This window comes from Siphateles boraxobius, unplaced genomic scaffold, assembly GCF_051911475.1.
Source record: "Siphateles boraxobius isolate OS27281-9 unplaced genomic scaffold, OSU_SipBor_1 41, whole genome shotgun sequence".
Classification (NCBI taxonomy): domain Eukaryota; kingdom Metazoa; phylum Chordata; class Actinopteri; order Cypriniformes; family Leuciscidae; genus Siphateles; species Siphateles boraxobius.
Window position 1 is genome coordinate 14,500,323 of NW_027509042.1, and position 21,805 is coordinate 14,522,127.

At 35.7% G+C, this 21,805-nt stretch overlaps 1 protein-coding gene across 2 annotated transcripts; it reads right to left on the minus strand.

The window, feature by feature from the left end:
- Positions 1-6,558: 6,558 nt before the first annotated feature.
- uhmk1 (U2AF homology motif (UHM) kinase 1) lies at positions 6,559-21,486 on the minus strand. Of its 2 annotated transcripts, XR_013192987.1 has the most exons (9): positions 20,803-21,477; positions 19,352-19,644; positions 16,835-17,026; positions 16,592-16,686; positions 16,435-16,511; positions 15,310-15,408; positions 15,135-15,223; positions 9,330-11,430; positions 6,559-8,213 (listed from the first exon to the last, which is right to left on the minus strand). XR_013192987.1 is itself a non-coding variant. In XM_077198499.1 (8 exons), the coding sequence occupies exons 1-8, from the start codon at positions 21,101-21,103 to the stop codon at positions 11,284-11,286; spliced, it is 1,293 nt and encodes a 430-aa protein (XP_077054614.1). In that variant the 5' UTR covers positions 21,104-21,486; the 3' UTR covers positions 6,559-11,283. The 2 variants fall into 2 exon arrangements, 1 of the variants encoding a protein (XP_077054614.1); XM_077198499.1 differs by having other exon boundaries at positions 6,559-11,430; positions 20,803-21,486.
- Positions 21,487-21,805: the final 319 nt, after the last annotated feature.

Below are 21,805 nucleotides of genomic sequence, written 5' to 3' on the forward strand. Positions count from 1 at the left end.
AAACCCCGCCCTCTGAGGCAGCTCATTTGCATTTAAAGGGCCAGGCACAAAACGATGCGTTTTGGCTAACCCTCAAAAAGTGACAACTTTAACATGATATAAAAATATCTGTGGGGTATTTTGTGCTAAAACTTCACACACACACTCAGGAGACATCAGAGATTTATTTTAAAATCTTGTGAAAGGGGCATTTTACCACCCCTTTAATTTCACATCTTTTGGAATTCCACAGACATGAGCAATGAATACTGTATTTGTTCATGTAAATTTCTCTCAAACAAACTTCTCTGTCAAAGTAAAATGTATTTAAGATAATGCACAAGGAAATATGAAAATAGACAAAACCTGTTCACAGTCCTTACCAACAAAAGCATTACATTATCAATCAATTGCATTATTAGTTCCTGTGAGTATATTGCAGTAACATTTTGGGACTATAGTGCCTATACTATAGGGACTATATCCCTACTATAGGGACTATATTTGTTTTTCTTGTTCTTGTTCATTCAAGTTTTGCACTCAGAAACACTTTATCCAACAGTCTATTGATAGTGAGCATCTAGAGCAGTGGGATTATGAATTATGAGGCTGATGTACTGTACAACAGACACGGTTTTCTAAAAGTGAGCCCTAAGATTAATAAATTGAGTATATCTGATCATACTTAAACCGTTTTGCATGATTAATGAGCATTCTAATGCTAGTCTGTCATGCACTGAAGTGAATGAATATTTGGTATATTCAGACTGCTCAATTTTCTAATCTAAACTTGATTAAACATCATGTAAAGATCAGTCTTTTCTAGATGAGATGGCTTTCATTTTCATGCTGAAGGTAAAGGATATTCATTATGTATGAATGATATTTTTAATGAACAGCATCCCAGTAACCTAGCCAGATCTGGGAAAGTATACATTGAACAATAATTAATACTACATGCGATCTGGGCTTGCTTCTAAAAATATACAATTAGGAATGGGTTTCATTTGAAATACACTAAAAAATCTTTCATGTTCGGGTCAAATACGGACAACCATTGGGATTAAAAATGTAATTAAAAAAATGTAAACCAACGATTGGGTTTGTCCATATTGACCCAAACATTGAAACAACCCATCATTTACTAGAAACATGTTATAAATAATAATATTAATTAAAAAACAGCAGATATCAACTTGAGAAGCTATACAGGTGCTCAAGAACACTATTAGTACCAAATAATATGAATTGTTAAACATAGCCATAAGCAGTATTTAACAGGGTTTCCATGTCTAAGCACATGGGGAAAAGAGATGATCATTTCTATAGTGAATCCTAAAATACCTACTGAAATAAAATAAAATAAAATAAAGGTTTGAATTCAGATTCAAAGACTTTGTATCTGCCATTATATATTACACTGTAACTGTGGTATGGCATAAATGTTGGATATTCATATCTAATTTGATTATATTATTAATGTAGACATGTATTAAAGCATTAAAGTAATGAAATATAGGCCAAATTACAGACATTTTTGTTATAAGCTAGCAGTTTTGTTCATTTGTATTTATACTAAATATAATTAGTTTATAGACTAATTACCACAATGCCATTCTAGAAACCACACTGTCCGGCCCCCAGGGGTGTCCAACACAACACGAATCTGGCCCCCTTTAAAAAAGTTTAGTCACCCCTGACTTATTCTTTTCAACATTTCTGTTTTTTAAACTAGAAACTCCAAAGTACTTCCAATCACACTGTAATATTTGTTGTAGCCCTGCTCATTTCCCCAGACGCCCTACAGAGTCTTCAGCCTGCATGACTCTTTATTCAATAACAATACTCAGCTAGATGTCCAGTATGTAACCAGTAGGGTTATTACAGTGCAATGTAGAAAAATAATCATGTCACCGGCAGGGTGTTAAACAAAGATGACATCCTGCGTATTCACAAATCCTGGCTCCTGTTTACATTCTAGCTCCCGTCCATCTGTCTGCCAAGACAAGACCCAGAACACTGTTTGTGTAAAGAGACTCTGCAGGCACAATCCTGAAGAACAGAGTTCGGTTTGTTATTGTGTTACTATGGTGATTGGTGACACAGTCACTGCTGTGCCTTTCTGCAGCCATACTGAGCGAAAAATTACCACTTGCATAAAAAGCGATGTGAAAATAAATGTTTGTTTTGACAAGAATCATCTAATGAACAATGACACCTAAGGAGAAATTTTGAAGAATTCTATTGGTAATGTTTTTTGTATGCAATTGAGGAGCTTTGGAAGTATGGAAAACCACAATAAAAGTATCATAAAGTAGTCATATGACTCATGCGCTATATTCTAAGTCCAGATTTAATAATAACTATAATATACAAGACTCAAGTCTGAAACTTCAAAAAGGACACAAATGCATCATAAAAGTAGTCCATATGACTTGTGCAGTATATTTATAGTCATCTAAAACCATATACACTGTAAAAGATTATTTGACAAATAAGTTGACAACATGTTTTTACATTGCTTCTTCAAATCATTAAAATAAGTTAAGCAATTTTCAACTTTTTTATGAGTTATACAAGATTCAGCTCATTTTTAAAAGGCAGTTTAATGTAATTTAAGTTGAAATGACAAACATCCAAGTTGATCGTAATTAAAAATAAGGCAGCAACTTTTTTTTTACAGTGTAGTAAACATTAAAAAAATAATTGAAATCAGTGAATCAATCCAATTACAGAAGTTAGCAGCTCACTGAAGGGGAACATCGGTGAAGAATTACTTACATTTCTCACACAAAGTTGTCAAAGGCTTCAGAAGGCTTGAGCCATATGGACCACTTTATACTTTTATGAAGCTCTTGCATCTTTTTTGGGCTTGAAAGCTACAGTCCCCATTTGTTGTAATTGTATGGAAAGATGGCAAATACATTTATTCAAAATCTCTGTTTTTGTGCTCTATTGGAGAAAGTCATGCGGTAACAACATGAGGGAGTGTAAATGACAGAATGACAATATTCATTATTGGGTACAGTATCCTTTTAAACTTAAAACGCACAATCCAGATCACTTACTGGAACTTCTTACCAGAAATAGGGAAGAATGTCAGGACCGGGAACTGATGGACAGTTAGATAAATGTACCTGAGATCTGGAGACAGCGACGTCGATAACAATCAGCCATCATTGAATGCAGTGTGCTATAATGCATAAGACTCCTGACCATGTGGGTATGGCCATCTTTCCCTTTATTCACAACAACCATTGATGTTTGGGTCTCACACAGATTCCCATCAGTGATATCCTGACCTCCGAGTGGTAAAGAGAACACAATGAGACTGTATGACTCAGCTTCAACCCACTGAGTTATCATTATCTGTCTTATTGATCGTCACAGTACAGCACGTGTGTGTGTGTGTGTGTGTGTGTGTGTGTGTGTGTGTGTGTGTGTGTGTGTGTGTGTGTGTGTGTGTGTGTGTGTGTGTGTGTGTGTGTGTGTGTGTGTGTGTGTGTGTGTGTGTGTGTGTGTGTGTGTGTGTGTGTGTGTGTGTGTGTTTGTTTCAGATAAGGAGCAATGTTTAGTAAAGAGCTTTTTCTCCAGGAGGTTCCTGTTTTTATCTCATAGGGAATATAGTATTCCTCTGGGTTTGCATGGTTAGGCTACGTCTGAGTGAGAGAGTGAAAGAGTCGAAGGAAGAGAAAGAGGGTATCTGCTCTATTTTTAACCTATTCAAAATCTTCAGTACAGTGAAAACAGCTGGCATTAGTAAGGAATGGCCAGGGTAATACAGCAGCAAAGTAAATCCACTCTTCTGGCTGCCTCGGACCTGTGCTCTGTAGTCCCAGCAGTTTACGATTCCACCCACTATAACCAAAGGCAATGTTTTACATTTTTGCTGTTCAGTCAAGTGTGGTAAGGCATGAAGCTCCAATATTTCATTCAGGCTTGGGTCCAGTTCTAAGATCATCATTCATTCAATGTATGCATATATATATATATATATATCAGTGTATATATATACATATATGTGTGTGTGTGTGTGTGTGCATGCATACATTGAATGAATGATTCAATGACTCACTCATAAAGACTTCACTTGTTTCATTGCTGGATAAATCAGCTTTTTTAAACAAATCTCTGGAATGAATGATATTTAATAATTCATATTTAATAGTCACTTGTCACCACCTACATTTGTCCTATACATGACAACTGCTCTCTCTGGGTCAGCCGCAGCGCAAACGCAGATTTAAATGTTCCGCTGTGATCGTACTTGTCAAAGGTTTAAAGGTTTTATAGACATAGCCGATTCGTTATCATTTAGGAATTCACGTGGGAGCTTGAATCGAGATCATGATGTTTTAACGATTAATCGTGAATATATATAATTATATGTATATACAGGCAAAACTATTCAGAAGTTCAAACAGTACACAGACCCAAAAACTCCATAAAGTATCATAAAAGTATATATATATATATATATATATATATATATATATATATATATACCAAATTACATATTATCATATTTTGTATATTAAGAAAAGAAAACAAAAAAAAAACTATGCAAAACAAATATTTCAACTTACCTCAACAAGCCGCATAATCTGAGGTTTCGTTTATATCTGTGGCAGAAATGATGCGGTATGTGTGTGCTGAAGATAATACAAAGGTTAAGGGGTTTATTGAAATCTTGAACCACAAGTATGAGCTTTAGAAATATTGATGCTTGCCTTAGCAAACACCACTAAAAATGTATGTGCTTGGACTCTAGGAGCAGGATTGAGAAATGCTGCACTGTGCTATGATTTTTAAATGGGATATTCCTTCTCTCAAAATAACACAAAATCCATTGAGTGAAATACAGCCTTGTGTTGTGCAGCTTTTTTCCTGCTATGTTTCAGGCAAAGCTTGTTGACAGGAAACAGGCTTTAATTCCTGGGGATAGAACAGTATGTTGGCGTAAGCATGTTTGGTTTTAGGGAACATGCTAATTGTGCAAAAAGTCACAGGTGCTGTGTAGATGCATGTGCATATCTTCAGTATGAAGATAAACGCTTGGGTATCCAGAAGGCAGTGAGCCTAAACCATAACATCCTGGATTCCTCTGTCATTCATATTCTGAAACAAGATTGTGCAGCCATGCATGGGTGTTTTTTAAATTCAAGTGGGAAAGACTGCAACGCAGGTTAACATTTGCTTTCAACACCACATATCTTTCACTTCTCCTGGATGTGAGCAAGCTCTCCTGCACTAATTAATACTGCCTCATTAAAACAGCTCGTCTTTTGTAATTCATTCAGTTGACAGTGTTGGGAAACTGCCTACCTCAATGAGAGCCATGTACAAGGCCTCTTTTATTAAACTGCAGTAAATTGCTGAACCTTTATACTGGCAGGGATGTGGAGCTAGAACTGCAGGAAACTGACAATACAGATGGGGGTCTTTGGAATCTGCTGTTCAAAAGTTCAAGGTTGTTCATATTTTTTATGTTTTTGAAAGAAATCTATTATGCTCACCAAACAATAATATTTTTAAAATATTATTAACTTTTAAAATAACTATTTATTTTAAAATGAATTTTCAATTCATTGAATTCAATGTTCGATTTAATGCATCATTGCTAAATAAACGTATTTTTTTAAAGAGTTAAAATCTTACTGACCACAAACTTTTGAGCATTAGTGTAGATTATTATATATCCATTTTATTGTCAATAATGACTAGTATTAAACTTCTATACTTTTGTCTATAAAATTAAAAAATAAAACTTCAAAAGAACAGCTCTCATTTATTTACTTTTTTTTTTTTTACAGGTATAATGTGCATAAATCCAGAGCAAACTTTATAATGCCTCAGTAATGATAACCAATTCCACAATACACTGTTAACAGTCTGAAAGGAAGTGCTGCCATCTAATGGTCGGTAACACTCTCTTCAAGGATTTGATTCTTTCATGAAGTTGGAGCATCTACAAGGCACTGTTGTTGTGCGAATGAGCGGGACGGAGCACGTAAAGTAAAAGATGCTTTCCAACAGGTTTTATCGTAGTTTTTGTCCCAATACAAGTCAATGGAGTTGGACAAAAACTACGATAAAACCTGTTGGAAAGCATCTTTTGCAGCGATTTTTGTGTGAGCATATCAGTGAACAAACACCCCAGACCACTCGGTGAGTCACTCGCGCTACCACAGAAACCGAAAATTCTCGGGACAGCGGAATTTATCCAAATTTCAATCTTAACCGTTCTTTTTCACCAGAAACGAGCTTAAACAGGGCTTTAAGTGTAAAATACCGAACTTACCCTATAAGTGTTTTCTTCTAGAACGGTGTCGTGTTAGCGGCCCCTAAGTTAATAACTAATGATCTTTGCAACAAAAATGAATCGATCCTTTAGCTGGACATTACAATAACTTTATTCTAGAGCTGCTGTAAAGCCAAAACAATCTCTGTCACTTTCATTTCCTATTATCACTGTAAAGCTGCTTTGAAACAGTCCATATTGTTAAAAACGCTAGATAAATTAAGGTGACTTGACTTATCAGAAGAAAAAAAAACTCATGAAATAAAGACACAAGGTCATGGGACGGACATTAACATTTTATTGTGAGAAACATGAAAACTATTAATTCTCTCCAAAGCTTTTAAGTCATAGTCTCCCGTGATCCTTGGCGGACGACTCATCTGCTCAAATTACATTTGACAAAAAACATCAACAACATCTTTCTACCGAATACATAAAACACTCATCCTTGCACTCAATGCTAGATTCGAAATAATTTTTTTCTACTTTGTAACGTTCAAATTCAAGTTTAGGTTTGTTTTCCCTGCTACATATTATGTGGACTTTAAGGCAGAGCTTCACAAAGAATCGTTAAGTTTCACCCAATCACATCTCTGCCTCAGGCATTAGAAGACTAGGGAAATGAGAATGGTTATATAAGGACAAGGATTGTCTTAACATGGAGCAAAGAAATGGTAACACAGGCCACCAGCACCACATCTCTGATGTATATTATTATTTATCTGCAATTAATTTTAAACTCATACTATTAAATTTGATGACTTCAGACTTCCATTACTTAAATTATGGATGCAGATCAGTTAATCAAAGAATATCTATTAAACTTTTTTAATGTTTCGGAGGGAATTTTCACAGTTGAAAATCCATATTTTCAGTAACAAAGAAATCATTGGTAAAGCTTCAATTTGAAAAGCACATTTTAAAGAGAGGGATTGTACATAGAATCAGCATTTAAAACATTCAGAGACATTTCATCAGAATTCACATCATTCTCCTTACTGCGTTCACGCTATAAACCCTGCACGTTTCCCTCTGTATTGTACAACAATGCACTGTAAACACTATTTTTGCAAACTTTTTGACCATGTTACTATATGCAATTATACTCCTTTTCCAGTAAGCATGTTTACCATGACTTTACTACAAACAGTAGATTGCACATGAAACTCAAACTCAGTTCTGTTGTGTTTACACAGCATCATCTATACCTCTGATCCTGTAACAAAGCCCAAAGCAGTACAAACAAGCTGCCCAGTCTTCATAATATATCTTTCTTGATTGTTTTTCTCCTTAGCAAAGTCACATATCCAGTCTCTCTCTGAACTATAACCCATATATCTTAATATCTAAAGATGATTCATGTCAACCTATGGACTCGCTGCTCTTGAAGTTCACACTTCCTCATTAAATGTCAGGTGAGTTGCCTTGCTCTTTTACGTCAAAGGTCATGTGCAAGCTATGAGATATATGTGATATGCATGACTTCAATATAGAAACCAATAAACCAGCAGATAAAATATATATATCCAATATTTTTTTAAGAGAGTTACAAAGGAAATCATCTTCATATATATGAGGGTAGATGACAAGGGCATTTCCAAGCATTTTCTCCATTCCTGATCCAATTCAATATCTCTCTCACCATTCAGCGGCACATTTAGTTCTCCAACCTTTCTGGAGTTATTAAGACCCAAAGGGCGTTTCACTCCCATGTCTATCTGTGGTTACACCCTGCAGTGTTTTCTCTGGGGAGGTCCATTACTCACTACACAAACACAAAAGCCAGCCAAACTCCAGCACTGTGCTTTACTGTTCATGTGATCTCTGGCATCCAACTGGAACACATTTGAAGGTTTCTGGACACATCTAAAGGCATATACATGCATTTCAACATATGGCCCTCCCTGCAGAGTTAAGTATTTCTCCAGGGTTGCTGGTGGGGGAAAGAAAAGAAAACTTCGAAACAATTTTGGCACTTTTCTCACAGTCTAGTGTTCACTGGCTGTGACATTATTACAGCATACAAAAAAATTAAGGCAGCATGAAATGATCCCTGACAGACACCCATCTCTTCTATGCAGTAGTTAGTTATGGAAAGAAATCTCTGTGCTTTCTGAAAGAGTTAGAAGGGGCCTTGAGGCTCTATTTGAGTAGCTTTGATGATATTGCTTGAGGAAAAAGTAGGCCTTCATCCTGGTGTCATAAATTTTATTTTGGATCACTGAGCTGAATAAAAAATTTGGATGGCTCATTCTGTAACTACAAGACACACTTGAACTGACTATTGCTATTCTCGCATCTATGTCAAATTCACTAGTCTATAAATTGGATATGGATCTTTTATCATCCACTCAAGACTTTATATCAACATTAATCTGGATTGTAAAACTGGAATCTTCCTTTTCACACTTTTATATTTTCAGATCTATTAAAATGACACAAAAGTCAGTTTCTCATTAATGGTCTGATGCATGTGAGCAATTTTCCATTAGACCTAAACAGTATTCGCATACAAAAAATCACTTCCAATCTGTTTCATAACCAAATTTTTAGATTCATCATAATATAAATTTGTAAAATTGTAATTAGTATTATAAATGCTTGTTTCTGAGTAACTGAGTAACAAACAATAACTAGAAAGAATTATTCATCATCTTAAAAGTCATTATTTGCTCACTGTAGGTGTTCTCAGGCTTAAACAGGAAGAAGAATAAAGCAAGACAAGGAAACAGCAAATCAGTAGCCATGGCTATTTCATTTAGTTCATATATACTGGCTCTCTTTGTTTTTGGGAAGTTTATCCAAACATGTAACACATATAATCAGTATCCCAATTAGCATTTCAACACAGACAAGCTCAAATGCTTAGTATCTGAATCTTTGTAAACAAGAGCCACTTTTTCCAGTGGCAGAAATCCAAATTCATTTGAGCAGGATACTAAAATATCTCTTGCTTGCCATCTCCATTATTCTCTCAAATGTCATCACCATAAAAGTGAAAGAGTCAGCGAGAGAGAGAGATAGAGTGTATAAAATCGAGATCACTCACAATTTCTTCAATGCTTCAATGAGTCAGTCAGAATTTCAGTAAATTGCACAGATCTGGAATGACACACACTCAAAAAGAAGAAGAAAAAAACTATTGGCTACAATGCTATCTAATCCACACCACATCTAGAAAGTTAGAGGAAAAAAAAAATTGGAAAATGTTTTAAGTTTAAACTTCAAATTCTTTAACATCTGAATATTAAAAAACAGCCTGTTCTTTCCTCACATTGTCTTGTGCACTTATAATATTAGAGCAAGAAAGTTAATTTTATGTTTCTAGACTGCAGGACATATATATATATATATAAATGTGTGTGTGGCCACAAATGAAGAATTCGTTCCCTCGCTTTATTAAATTGTGCCCACGTTGAATGAACCACGATTTAGTAAAACGAGGGAACAAATTATAACTTACGTGCAGACATATTAGTAAGATGTGGGAACAAATTGTTAATTCATGACTAAATATAAATGTTTTCCCCGTCATGCCGCGTGGGGCTCCATAGTATTGCAGTTTGGACGGTAGAAAAAAAAGAAGAAAAAAAATTTCACCCTTCAGACAATATTCGTAAATTAGAACGCGCTTACAAACAAGTAATGTGTCAGCTCTGAAGTACTAATAAAGACTCCACATGGCATGCAATCACAGACAAACTGACTGAAAAGCTCAATGATACCAGGAACACTACACCTACCACAACCGGAAAACTTTAAACTTCAAAATCACTCACTATTGTTGTATAGCCGAATCTATTCAAATAGCTGATACAATTGACTTCAGTTCTGTAGAAGACATTTCAGCTTTAACAAGAAGCCAACAAGAGCCTTTCTGAACTAATATTAAATGGTGTGCTATACAATTTGTGTTACTATGTATTAGATGGTAAGGTAACACAGTTGTATGTTTTACAATAATATTATTACAATAACAGAATTACTAATCCATGTGTTAGGGCAGTCCAGCTTAAGAAAGATACAGAGTAGATAATTTTCTCCTTAATCTTCACAAATGTGTGCTATGAAAGTTGTGTGATATACCATATCACACATTTTAAGACTTGAGTAGTTTCAGAAGTCAAGAAGTCCACTTGACATGCTCTTGATGAGTTTCCAGGCACAACCAATATTATACTTTGGAATTCAAGATGGAAATTGTAAAACAACAGTATACGGTTCAATAAAGATCTCCAGAGAGATTTTGACAAACATTTCGGAAGAGACACAGATTGTGGCTTTTGTGCTAAACATGGAGTCTCATTCCAGTCAACTCTTAATAAGCAAAGAAGAGTCACTTAAGAATGATCTACTCACTCTGTCGTATTTGTGCTCTTTCGGCAGATGCTGATGGATTTCAATCTTCGCTTTAAATGCGGTTAAACAGCTTTCATGGTCAAGTCGAACATAAATGTGAACCACGGCACAGTGCATGCAGGCCAGTGTATTTCACCAGTAGTTTATAAATATGTGCATAATTACTGGAAATTCCCAGTAAAATCACTAAACGGAAGAAAACAGGCCACATAATATGCAAATTTTGGAATTGTAGACATTCAAAGAGCATGTAAACCTAGTCTCTAAAGTGATCTGTTGTTTAGAAGGCAGTGTAAACCAAAGCAGTGCATCAATACAACTGCAAAAAAAATTAAATAATCAAAATGACAACGTATGGAAGCATAAGTATCGAATGTCTGGCAACCAGCTATCACAAGGTAAATATAATTGTCTTATTGTGGTTTGATATTTTAGTAAAAAAGTAGGAAGCAGGCACTAAAACTTTTCCCCTTGTTTTGTCCAAGATAATTGCATTTGTGCCTATATTCACAACAATTTTGATCTTAGTGACACAAGTACATTTTAAAGGTAGCAGATTAGATTAATACACACAACATGATCTTAAAAGCAGTCACATATTTGTAGGTAATTTACACTTTTTGTGTGGAGATGTGTGTGCAGCCTTACTGCACGGTTTGGTATAAGTAACCTCTCTTATAGGCACTCAGTGGATAAAACGTAGCGACCACAAACTTGCCATCAAATGTTCGGCCTGTCAGCAGCCTTTGGGCTTCTTTGGAGTCTCCAGCATTTGCATACTCCACAAACACCTGCCAAGACAAGATGAATGGTGAGTCTTCCAATTCATTGTATAATTTTTTTGCTAACATCATTACTGTAATAGGATGTAAATCTTCCTGTTAAATCAATAACTTATTTCTAATTTGATTTCTTCTGTTACTGTGGTCTCAGGTAAGAAAGCAACATGGGATTGGGTCAAAAATATCTACAGTTGTGGTCACAATTATAGGCACCCCTGGTAAACATGATCAAAGATGGCTGTAAAAATATCGAACCTTTCATTGAAGGTAAATAATTGAAAATGGTGGGTAAATCACATTATGAAATAAATGCTTTTCTCCAAAACAAGTTGGCCATAATTATTAGCACCCTTTTATTCAATACTTTTTGCAACCTCGATTTGCCAAGATAACAGCTCTGAGTTTGAGAACACCTGACAAGAGATCAGAGACCATTCCTCCATACAGAATCTCTCCAGATCCTGCAGATTCCCAGCTCAATGTTGGCGCTCCTCTTCAGTTCACTCCACTCATTTTCTATAGGGTTCAGGTCAGGGGATTGGGATTGGGACGGTCATGGCAGAAGCTTCATTTTGTGCTCAGTGACCCATTGTTGTGTTGATTTTGATGTTTGTTTTGGATCATTGTCCTGATGGAAGATCTAACCACGGCCCATTATAAGATTTCTAGCAGAGGAAGTCAGGTTTTGATTTTTTATCTGTTGGTATTTGCTAGAATCCATGATGCCATGTATCTGAACAAGATGTCCAGGACCTCCAGCAAAAAATATAGGCCCACAGCATTAAAGAGGATAATGCAGGATATATTTAACCTGGACATGGGGTACTTTTTATTTCTGTTTGTATTAAACCCACCTGGAGGGTTTGCTGCCAAAAAGCTCTTTTTTTTAATTTAATCAGACCATAGAACCAGGACGCTTTTGAAGTTCCAGTCGTGTCTGACAACTAAATTTGCTGGAGTTTGTCTTTGGATGAGCGAGGAGGATTTTCTTGAAACCCTCCCAGACAACATGTGGTGATGTAGGGGATGTTTGATTATAATTTTTTCTTAGGCTTTCTGATCTCAAGACTCAACTAATCTTTGCAATTCTCCATCTGTGATCCTTGGAAAGTCTTTGGCCACTCAAACTCAGTGAGGAGCTGTGCATTAGGACTTTATAGACACGTCTTCTTCCAGGCAGAATCGTAACATTTAGTTGATTGGAACTTCTTAATTATTCCCCTGATGGTGGAAATGGGAATTTTCAATGCTTAAGCTATTTTCTTAGTCACTTTCTATTTTGTGAAGCTCAACATCGTTTGCTGCACATCAGAACTATAATCTTTGGTTTTAGTCTGTAATGGACGATTAACGAAATTTGGCCTTTGTGTTTCCGCATTTTTATACTCATAGCTAGATCATTTGGTAGCACTTTTTTTTACAGTCCTGTTTCGCATGAACATACTATGTACTTATTGTAGTAATGACACTAACTAGGTACTAACCCTGAACCTACCCCTAAACCTTAACTTAACCCATGTAGTTACCTTTCACTACTTATTACTTTAGTGGTAAGAACACTGTAAGTACATTGAAAGTGCACGTACTGTAAAATGAAGTGTTACCGATAATTTCATGTTCCTAGTCACCCTGGTGTGCTAAAAAATGTTCCTTTTCACAAAGGAAAATTCCAATTAGAATTTTTGTTTAAGGTATCAACATGTGTCGTAGCCATTTATAAAAAGAAACATACACTGCCATTCAAAAGTTTGGGGTCGGTAAGATTTTTAATGTGTTTAAAAGAAGTCTCTTCTGCTCACCAGGGCTGCATTTATTTGATTAAAAATACAAAATAAACCCAGTAATATTGTGAAATATTATTTCAATGTAAATCAGCTGTTTTCTATGTGATTATACAGTAGAGTGTAATTTATTCCTGTGATCAAAGCTGAATTTTCAGCATCATTACTCCAGTCTCCAGTGTCACATGATCCTTCAGAAATCATTTGAATATGATGATTTGATGCTCAAGAAACATTTCTCATTATTATCAATGTTGAAAACAGTTATTTACATTTTTATTTCAGGATTCTTTGATGAATAGAAAGTTCAAAAGAACAGCATTTATCTGAAATAGAAACTTTTGTAACAATAAACACTACCGTTCAAAACTTTGGGGTCAGTAAGAATTTTTATTTTATTTTTTGGGGGAAATAAATAAAATAAATCAATACTTTTATTCATCATGGAGGAATTAAATTGATCAAAAGTGACAGTAAAGACATTTATAATGTTACAAAAGATTCTATTTCAAATAAATGCTGTTGTTTTTAACTTTATGTTCATCAAATAATCCTAAAAAAAAGGTACACAACTGTTTTCAACATTGATAATAATCATAAATGTTTCTTGAGCATCACATCATCATATTATACTGATTTCTGAATGATCACGTGACACTGAAGACTGGAGTAATGATGCAGAAAATTCAGCTTTGATCACAGAAATAAATTATATTTTAAAACATATTAAAAACAGTTATTTAAAACTGTAATAATATTTCACAATATTACTATTTTTTGTTGTATTTTAATTAAATAAATACAGCATTGGTGAGCAAAAGTGACTTCTTTTAAAAACATTAAAAATCATCCCGATCCGAAACTTTTGAACGGCAGTGTATATAATTCAGATGTAATAGCCTGTAATAATTACCAATTAATGTAATTAAATATACTTCAGAGATATTTTACTCATAAATGATTCTAGGGGTGCAAATAATTATGGCCAACGTGTTTTACAGAAAAATATTTATTTCATAATGTGATTTTCCCCCACTTTCAATCCGTATACTTCAATGAAAGGTTTGATTTTTGCGAATAACACGATAAAAGAAATTAAATTTTGTGAGCTTCCAAACAGAATTGAATGTGAAGATAAAAAGAGATACAAAGTTTATGTAAATGCAAATAATTAAAGAGAAATTTGCTAATTATAATATTATCATAGAATTATATTATAGTAATATAATACATTTCAGATTTTTTTATTGAATAATATTAATATATTTGAGTGGTCTATAAATAATAAAAAACAAAGACAATGAATAGACAAGTCATTCTATTGCACATACAGTAGTGGCCGATAAAGTGATGTCCTGCCCTGGAAAATGTATATCTTCACACTTTATTAAAATATTATTAAAAATATGTAAAAACATTTGTAATCATATTGCGTAGTTGTGCTTGGTGTCAATTGATTTATTACTGATAACGCAATGAAACATGCAAAATTGTAAGGACATAATTTTTGGACAGGCAGTCATACAAAGAAATTATAAAACAACAAAATATTAATAACTGATTATGTTGTAGTCAATGTATGCTTTTATTCTTGTGAGCTTTTTGTTTATCTATGCTTTTTTTTTTTTTTTTTTGCTTAGTAAAATAAAACCTGTAGCTGTAGTTTTTCATTTAAATTTTGTCAAATAAACAATAAATGTTTTCTTCCCTCATATTTAAAACATTTAAATAAATACAAATATTTTCCTCACTTTTTGATGGTTTATTTGAGCTTGTAGAGTCATTAAAAACAAACAACCCCTCTGGAAATCAATTTTGGCCACTATTGTACACACAGAGTGGCCAGTGTCATTTCCTATACAATGAATTTATTAGGTAAAGAAAATATCTAGACTAATTTATATTCACTTTTAATCCATGATTTTTCCTCACCTGTCCCTTTCCAGGATTCTCTTTTGGGATCAATAAGGATACCACCGTGCCATACTTCTGACATTCTTCTTTCATGTCTTCTATTATATCTAAGAAAGACAAGAAGTAAATGTGACTGAGATCTACTAAAAAAAAGTATATTTGCTATAAAGAAAATGTAGAGACAAAGACTCACCTTCATACTCATCCTCATTATACAGGTGACTGTCATCTATTACGTTTAGAAGTCTCAGGACAGATGTAGGCAGAATAACCAAATCTTCAATATGAGGTGCTGAAACCCAAAGCAGTCTCTCACTCACTCACACAAACACCAAGAAATGCAGACAATGCTTTTAGACAGGGCTGTAGTACTCGAGTCCGGACTCGAGACCGTTTTTCTATGGTCTCGGGCTAGTCTCGAACTCGCTGGTATTCGGACTCGGACTTGCCTCGGTCTCGGCCACTGGTCTTGCCAAATATGGCTTTTGGTCTCGACCGAGTCCAGGTGTCTTTATTATGTTCCCAGTAACCTATTATTGTATGCACCTGCAAACTTCCGCAGAAACCTCCGCAGATTACCGCAGATTGTAGTGCCTGTCATTGACAATTACGACCTGCGCGTGTGTGATTTATTTTCTACTGCAATACTGGCGCATAGCTGAAATAACAGATCTGTCTATTCACTGCCGATCATAATATGAAATTGCTATATGGACTAGTGACTTTGAATATTAAAGACTGCTATCAAATCTGATTGTTCACAGACTCTCTGCAAATGAGTGCCGCAGGTTCATGTACTACAAATACTCAAGTGCACGTTTATCTTCAGCATTTCATCGTCAGATACACTCAGAAACCCATCAAAATAGAAGTTTTGTTTAACGTGAAGAAACTACCACAGATATATTTTACTGGAGTGAAGCTATATTGTCATTTAATTGCTCAAATGCTCAGTAGGCTACTAGTAGCCTACCTAGTAGTGATAATAGTAGTGGGTTGGTGTTTGTATCAGTTCTAACACTGCTATTATGAGGTATCACCATACGTCATCATTCTTTTTTCTTTAGATTAGAAGATTATATTATATCAAGGGGAATGTTTATACTTAAAATTCCTGGGTGTTGTGACACTTTTTAGTTTTAGTTCAACAAATAATAACCCAAAATGATTGTCTTGATAATGTCATGTATAAGACTTTTTTCCTGTCCTGGACTCGGTCTTGATTCGGACTCAAACGTTTTTGGACTTGGTCTTGACTTGGACTCGACAAAGGTGGTCTTGACTACAGCCCTACTTTTAGATGCTGAGTGATACAAACCAAAGGGAATGCTGAAGAAAGGGTTGATTAGTGCTGCCTCAGCTGTGCTTCTGAGTTTCGGGTCATTGTGAAGCATACTGGGGATGTAAAGATACACATTACTTACTCTAGTCATGTCTAAAGAACACACAACTGCACTGCTTAGTTTACTTCCTACCTTTTGATCAGATCCCTCAAATGATAGACAGGGATAGCCGGGTATACCAAAGCATTGCTTGAAAAGATATGGTCTACTATTGCAGAACTGTTATCCTGTAGAGGCACAACACAATCATATTTAGCAAGAACAACATTACAGTCATTTAGATTACACAGAGAAAATTTTGAAAGCAAGTTGTTATTAAAATAAACAACATTCAAGGTAGAGTTCAGCTTCACAGCTGCTTGGGTATCTGCTGACCTTCCATTCCTGAGACTTCACAGTCTCTTTCAGTTTGATTCCTGAGAACATCTCCAGAAGAACGATGCCCAGACTCCACATGTCCACAGCAGTTGTGCAGCCAGAGTCGCTCTGCAGACCTGCCTGGGCCAGAGAGTTCTGCAGCTCAGCTTCAGGTGCCCGGTATCCATCTGTCTGGATGTACTTCACATCCTGTGCGGAAAAGACAAGAAACCCTGAGGCTCACTTTGATCCTATATCTAGAAATAAGACACATTAACATTAACCTATGCAGCAGTCAGGTGGTACAAGTCAGAGCTCTGTAAGTTATTTACATTCATTATTATTGTAATGTAATGTGCCTTGAGGTAATTTAACGCTGTCTCTCTGGCATCTAATGCTTTCAAAGCTAGATTGCTATTGTTAGCCTCTCTGAAATTGCCTACCCTATCTTTAATCAAATAATCCTGAAAAAAATCGTATCACAGTTTCCAAAATATATAAGGCAGCACGACTGTTTTCAACCTGTTTTCTTGAGCACCAAAATCAGAATTTTATAATGATATCTGAAAGATCATGTGACACTGAATACTGGAGTAATGGCTGCTGAAAATTCAGCTGTGACATTTTTAAATATATTTTAAAATATACATTACAGGTCCTTCTAAAAAAATTAGCATATTGTGATAAAGTTCATTATTTTCCATAATGTAATGATAAAAATTAAACTTTCATATATTTTAGATTCATTGCACACCAACTGAAATATTTCAGGTCTTTTATTGTTTTAATACTGATGATTTTGGCATACAGCTCATGAAAACCCAAAATTCCTATCTCAGAAAATTAGCATATTTCATCCGACCAATAAAATAAGTGTTTTTAATACAAAAAAAAGTCAACCTTCAAATAATTATTTTCATTTATGCACTCAATACTTGGTCGGGAATCCTTTTGCAGAAATGACTGCTTCAATGCGGCGTGGCACGGAGGCAATCAGCCTGTGGCACTGCTGAGGTGTTATGGAGGCCCAGGATGCTTCGATAGCGGCCTTAAGCTCATTCAGAGTGTTGGTTCTTGCTTCTCTCAACTTTCTCTTCACAATATCCCACAGATTCTCTATGGGGTTCAGGTCAGGAGAGTTAGCAGGCCAATTGAGCACAGTAATACCATGGTCAGTAAACCATTTACCAGTGGTTTTGGCACTGTGAGCAGGTGCCAGGTCGTGCTGAAAAATGAAATCTTCATCTCCATAAAGCTTTTCAGCAGATGGAAGCATGAAGTGCTCCAAAATCTCCTGATAGCTAGCTGCACCTTGCCCTTGATAAAACACAGTGGACCAACACCAGCAGCTGACATGGCACCCCAGACCATCACTGACTGTTGGTACTTGACACTGGACTTCAGGCATTTTGGCATTTCCTTCTCCCCAGTCTTCCTCCAGACTCTGGCACCTTGATTTCCGAATGACATGCAAAATTTTCTTTCATCCGAAAAAAGTACTTTGGACCACTGAGCAACAGTCCAGTGTTGCTTCTCTGTAGCCCAGGTCAGACGCTTCTGCCGCTGTTTCTGGTTCAAAAGTGGCTTGACCTGGGGAATGCGGCACCTGTAGCCCATTTCCTGCACACGCCTGTGCACGGTGGCTCTGGATGTTTCTACTCCAGACTCAGTCCACTGCTTCCGCAGGTCCCCCAAGGCCTGGAATCGGTCCTTCTCCACAATCTTCCTCAGGGTCCGGTCACCTCTTCTCGTTGTGCAGCGTTTTTTGCCACACTTTTTCCTTCCCACAGACTTCCCACTGAGGTGCCTTGATACAGCACTCTGGGAACAGCCTATTTGTTCAGAAATGTCTTTCTGTGTCTTACCCTCTTGCTTGAGGGTGTCAATGATGGCCTTCTGGACTGCAGTCAGGTCGGCAGTCTTACCCATGATTGCGGTTTTGAGTAATGAAATATGCTGGGAGTTTTTAAAAGCGTCAGGAATCTTTTGCAGGTTTTTAGAGTTAATTAGTTGATTCAGATGATTAGGTTAATAGCTCGTTTAGAGACCCTTTTCATAATATGCTAATTTTTGGAGATGGGAATTTCGGGTTTTCATGAGCTGTATGCCAAAATCATCAGTATTAAAACAATAAAAGACCTGAAATATTTCAGTTGGTGTGCAATGAATCTAAAATATATGAAAGTTTAATTTTTATCATTACATTATGGAAAAATATGAACTTTATCACAACAATATGCTAATTTTTTGAGAAGGACCTATATAAAAGTTTTAAATTCTAAAACAACAGTAAATTTGTTGAAAACAACAAAAAAAATTAAATTGTAATAATATTTCACAATATTACTGTTTTACTGTACTTGTGATCAAATTATCAAATAAATGCAGCCTTTCTGAGCATAAGAGACTTGTTTCAGAAATATTTAAAAATCTTACCGACCCCAAACTTTTGAACTTTAGTGTTTGTTTGTGCATGTGAATAAATTCTGACAGCAAATGATGAGGTGTCTCATGCCAACCATTTCAACTCCTCACCTGGTGCCCCTCTTTGAAGCTAAGGCCGAAGTCAATGAGCTTAAAGCACTCGTCATCAGCGCTCCAGAGGATGTTGCGGGGCTTGAGGTCAGCATGTACATAGCCTTCTCCGTGCAGGAAGCTAAGGGCCTCCAAAACATCACGGGCACAGTGCTGAATCAACCACAAGGAGTGTCCCTGATTACTCGCCCTGACCAGCAAATCTGACACACTCACGTCCAAAAGCTCCAACAGCAGGCAATGAGTGGCCACACCGAATGGGTTGTGATTGGTGAACATTCCATACAGCGCCACTAGAGACACAACAGATAAAATACCAATGTTAAATTTAGGATTAACAGCTTTTGGATCTCCAGGAGTAGGGCTGTAAAATCTAACATAAAAAGTTTGTGTTTATATAATATATATTTTATATGTGTGTGTGTGCACACACACATATGTATGCATATATATATAACATAATATATAAAATAATAATATAAATATATATGTGCATATATATATATATATATATATATATATATATATATATATATATATGTGCATATATATATATATATATATATATATACACATGCACACATATATAGTATATATAAATATAATATATATATATATATATATACACACACATATATTATATAAACACAAACTTTTATGTTGGATGTGATTAATCGACTTTACAGCCCTATCCCAGAGTCATGATCACTATGGTAAATTATGTCGCAATTTTACATTCAAGTTTTAAATGCCAGAGTGCTCCTCTTCTGAACTTTATATATATATATATAGTCATGACCACATTAACTATAAAATTACACAACCAAGGAAATTAAACTTTGACCCCGGTTTCACAGAGAAAGCTTAAGCCTAGTCCCAGACTAAAATGCATGAGCTGTTTTATATTTGTATGACAATTTGTGTAACAATCATGTTGTTAAAAGGGCCCAAATAATGTTACGTCACAAAGTTTTTACCTTTGTGTAACGGAGGAAAATCACAAAGTAGTTTACTACAAAGAACTGAACATAAGTCAAAATTTTACATGATTTTAATACCAATTTAGTGGTATATAGAGCTGTTTAAATCAGTGGTTGCCAACCTTCCTGACTTCACTTCGCCATTTGTCCAAGACAATATTCGAAAGGCCCTCATAGAGTCATATCTATGCTGATATGTACTTATGGTACGGCTGTTATGATAAAAATAGTAATAAAAAATAAGTAATTAAAACTTAAAAATATGATGTCAAAATATGATGTTTTACATCTCTATTTTTGTTTTTTTTATTAAGATTATGTTAATAACTAATGTTAATGATAACTAAATGTAAATCATTTTTAGACTTGTTGGGGCCGCCTGGAAGTCTGCAGAGTGGCCCCCTCCCCCTGGTTGATAACCACTGGTTTAAATCTGTTTCATAGCTGATCTTGATCCCTGTACATGGTTACCGATATTTTTATGTCCCTGAATCTTCTCCAGCACAGAGCTTTCCTTCAGGTACCCGTAATCTCCACCCTGCGCGTCCGCCTGAAACTCCTTCACTGCGGAACTCGCCCTGCCGGAGCTCACCCGGTACACCGAGGCCGAGACGCCCTGCCCCAACCGAGCCTGCACGTTCCAGTTCTTTCCGTAAATCTCAAATAACGCCGGGCTCGTCAACTGATCCACGGCCACCGGGCTCACCGTCGTCCCCTGTTTGTTGACACTTGGACTAGACATTTTTGCATTGGAGCCAGAACTGCTAGCCATTCGTAATATCAATGATAATGTGAGTTAAATACTATCAGGTTCATAATAAGTAGTGTTTGCTTCATTAGTTGCCCTTTGCAGAAACTTTTTCCTAAAATGATCTTTGCATAGTGCTTGTCTGAAAGCCAAAGTTTACCTATAATATCCACAGCTGATGCAACTTAACTATCAACGGATGACGAACAAGGACTTAAACGCACTATTTTAATGCAAACGCATATATTGGTGCGATCTGTCGCACCATAATCGAATCTTAAAGATCCGAAAAGCCGAGGTGGCGTCTCAGAGATTCAGCGAATCCATGAAACCCAGTTCAGGACCGAGTTGATCAATTCTTGCACTATTTTGGTGGCCATGATACCGGAAATGACAACATTGTTATTAAAAGCCGTGTTTTCTTCGGTCGAGCAAATGTACAATTTGATTCGTTAAATTCTTTATTTAAAATGTAGAGCATTTAAATCCGTATAATATAGTGCGTTTTGTAAAACGCTTGTCTCTTTAATACAATCTATTAAATTAATGCATGTAGTCAATTTCAGTATTATTGATCCATTATGAATCCTTTGTTTTTTTCTCTTTCGGAATGATATTATAGTATTGTTGTTATGGATATTTTTTCAAAAAATTTCCCCCTAATGATATGAATTAAAGTAGTACATTTGTATGATAAATTCATTAATTATTGTTAAATTTGGCTCT

Bases quoted from the DNA above. Each gene is read 5' to 3' on its own strand.
- uhmk1 (XM_077198499.1), bottom strand. From the start codon at position 21,103: ATGGCTAGCAGTTCTGGCTCCAATGCAAAAATGTCTAGTCCAAGTGTC. The intron at 19,645-20,802 runs GTAACCATGTAC...TTGTGTCTCTAG, and splicing joins TCAGGGACATAAAAATATCG to TGGCGCTGTATGGAATGTTC. The intron at 17,027-19,351 runs GTGAGGAGTTGA...TTTTCCGCACAG, and splicing joins GCTTCAAAGAGGGGCACCAG to GATGTGAAGTACATCCAGAC.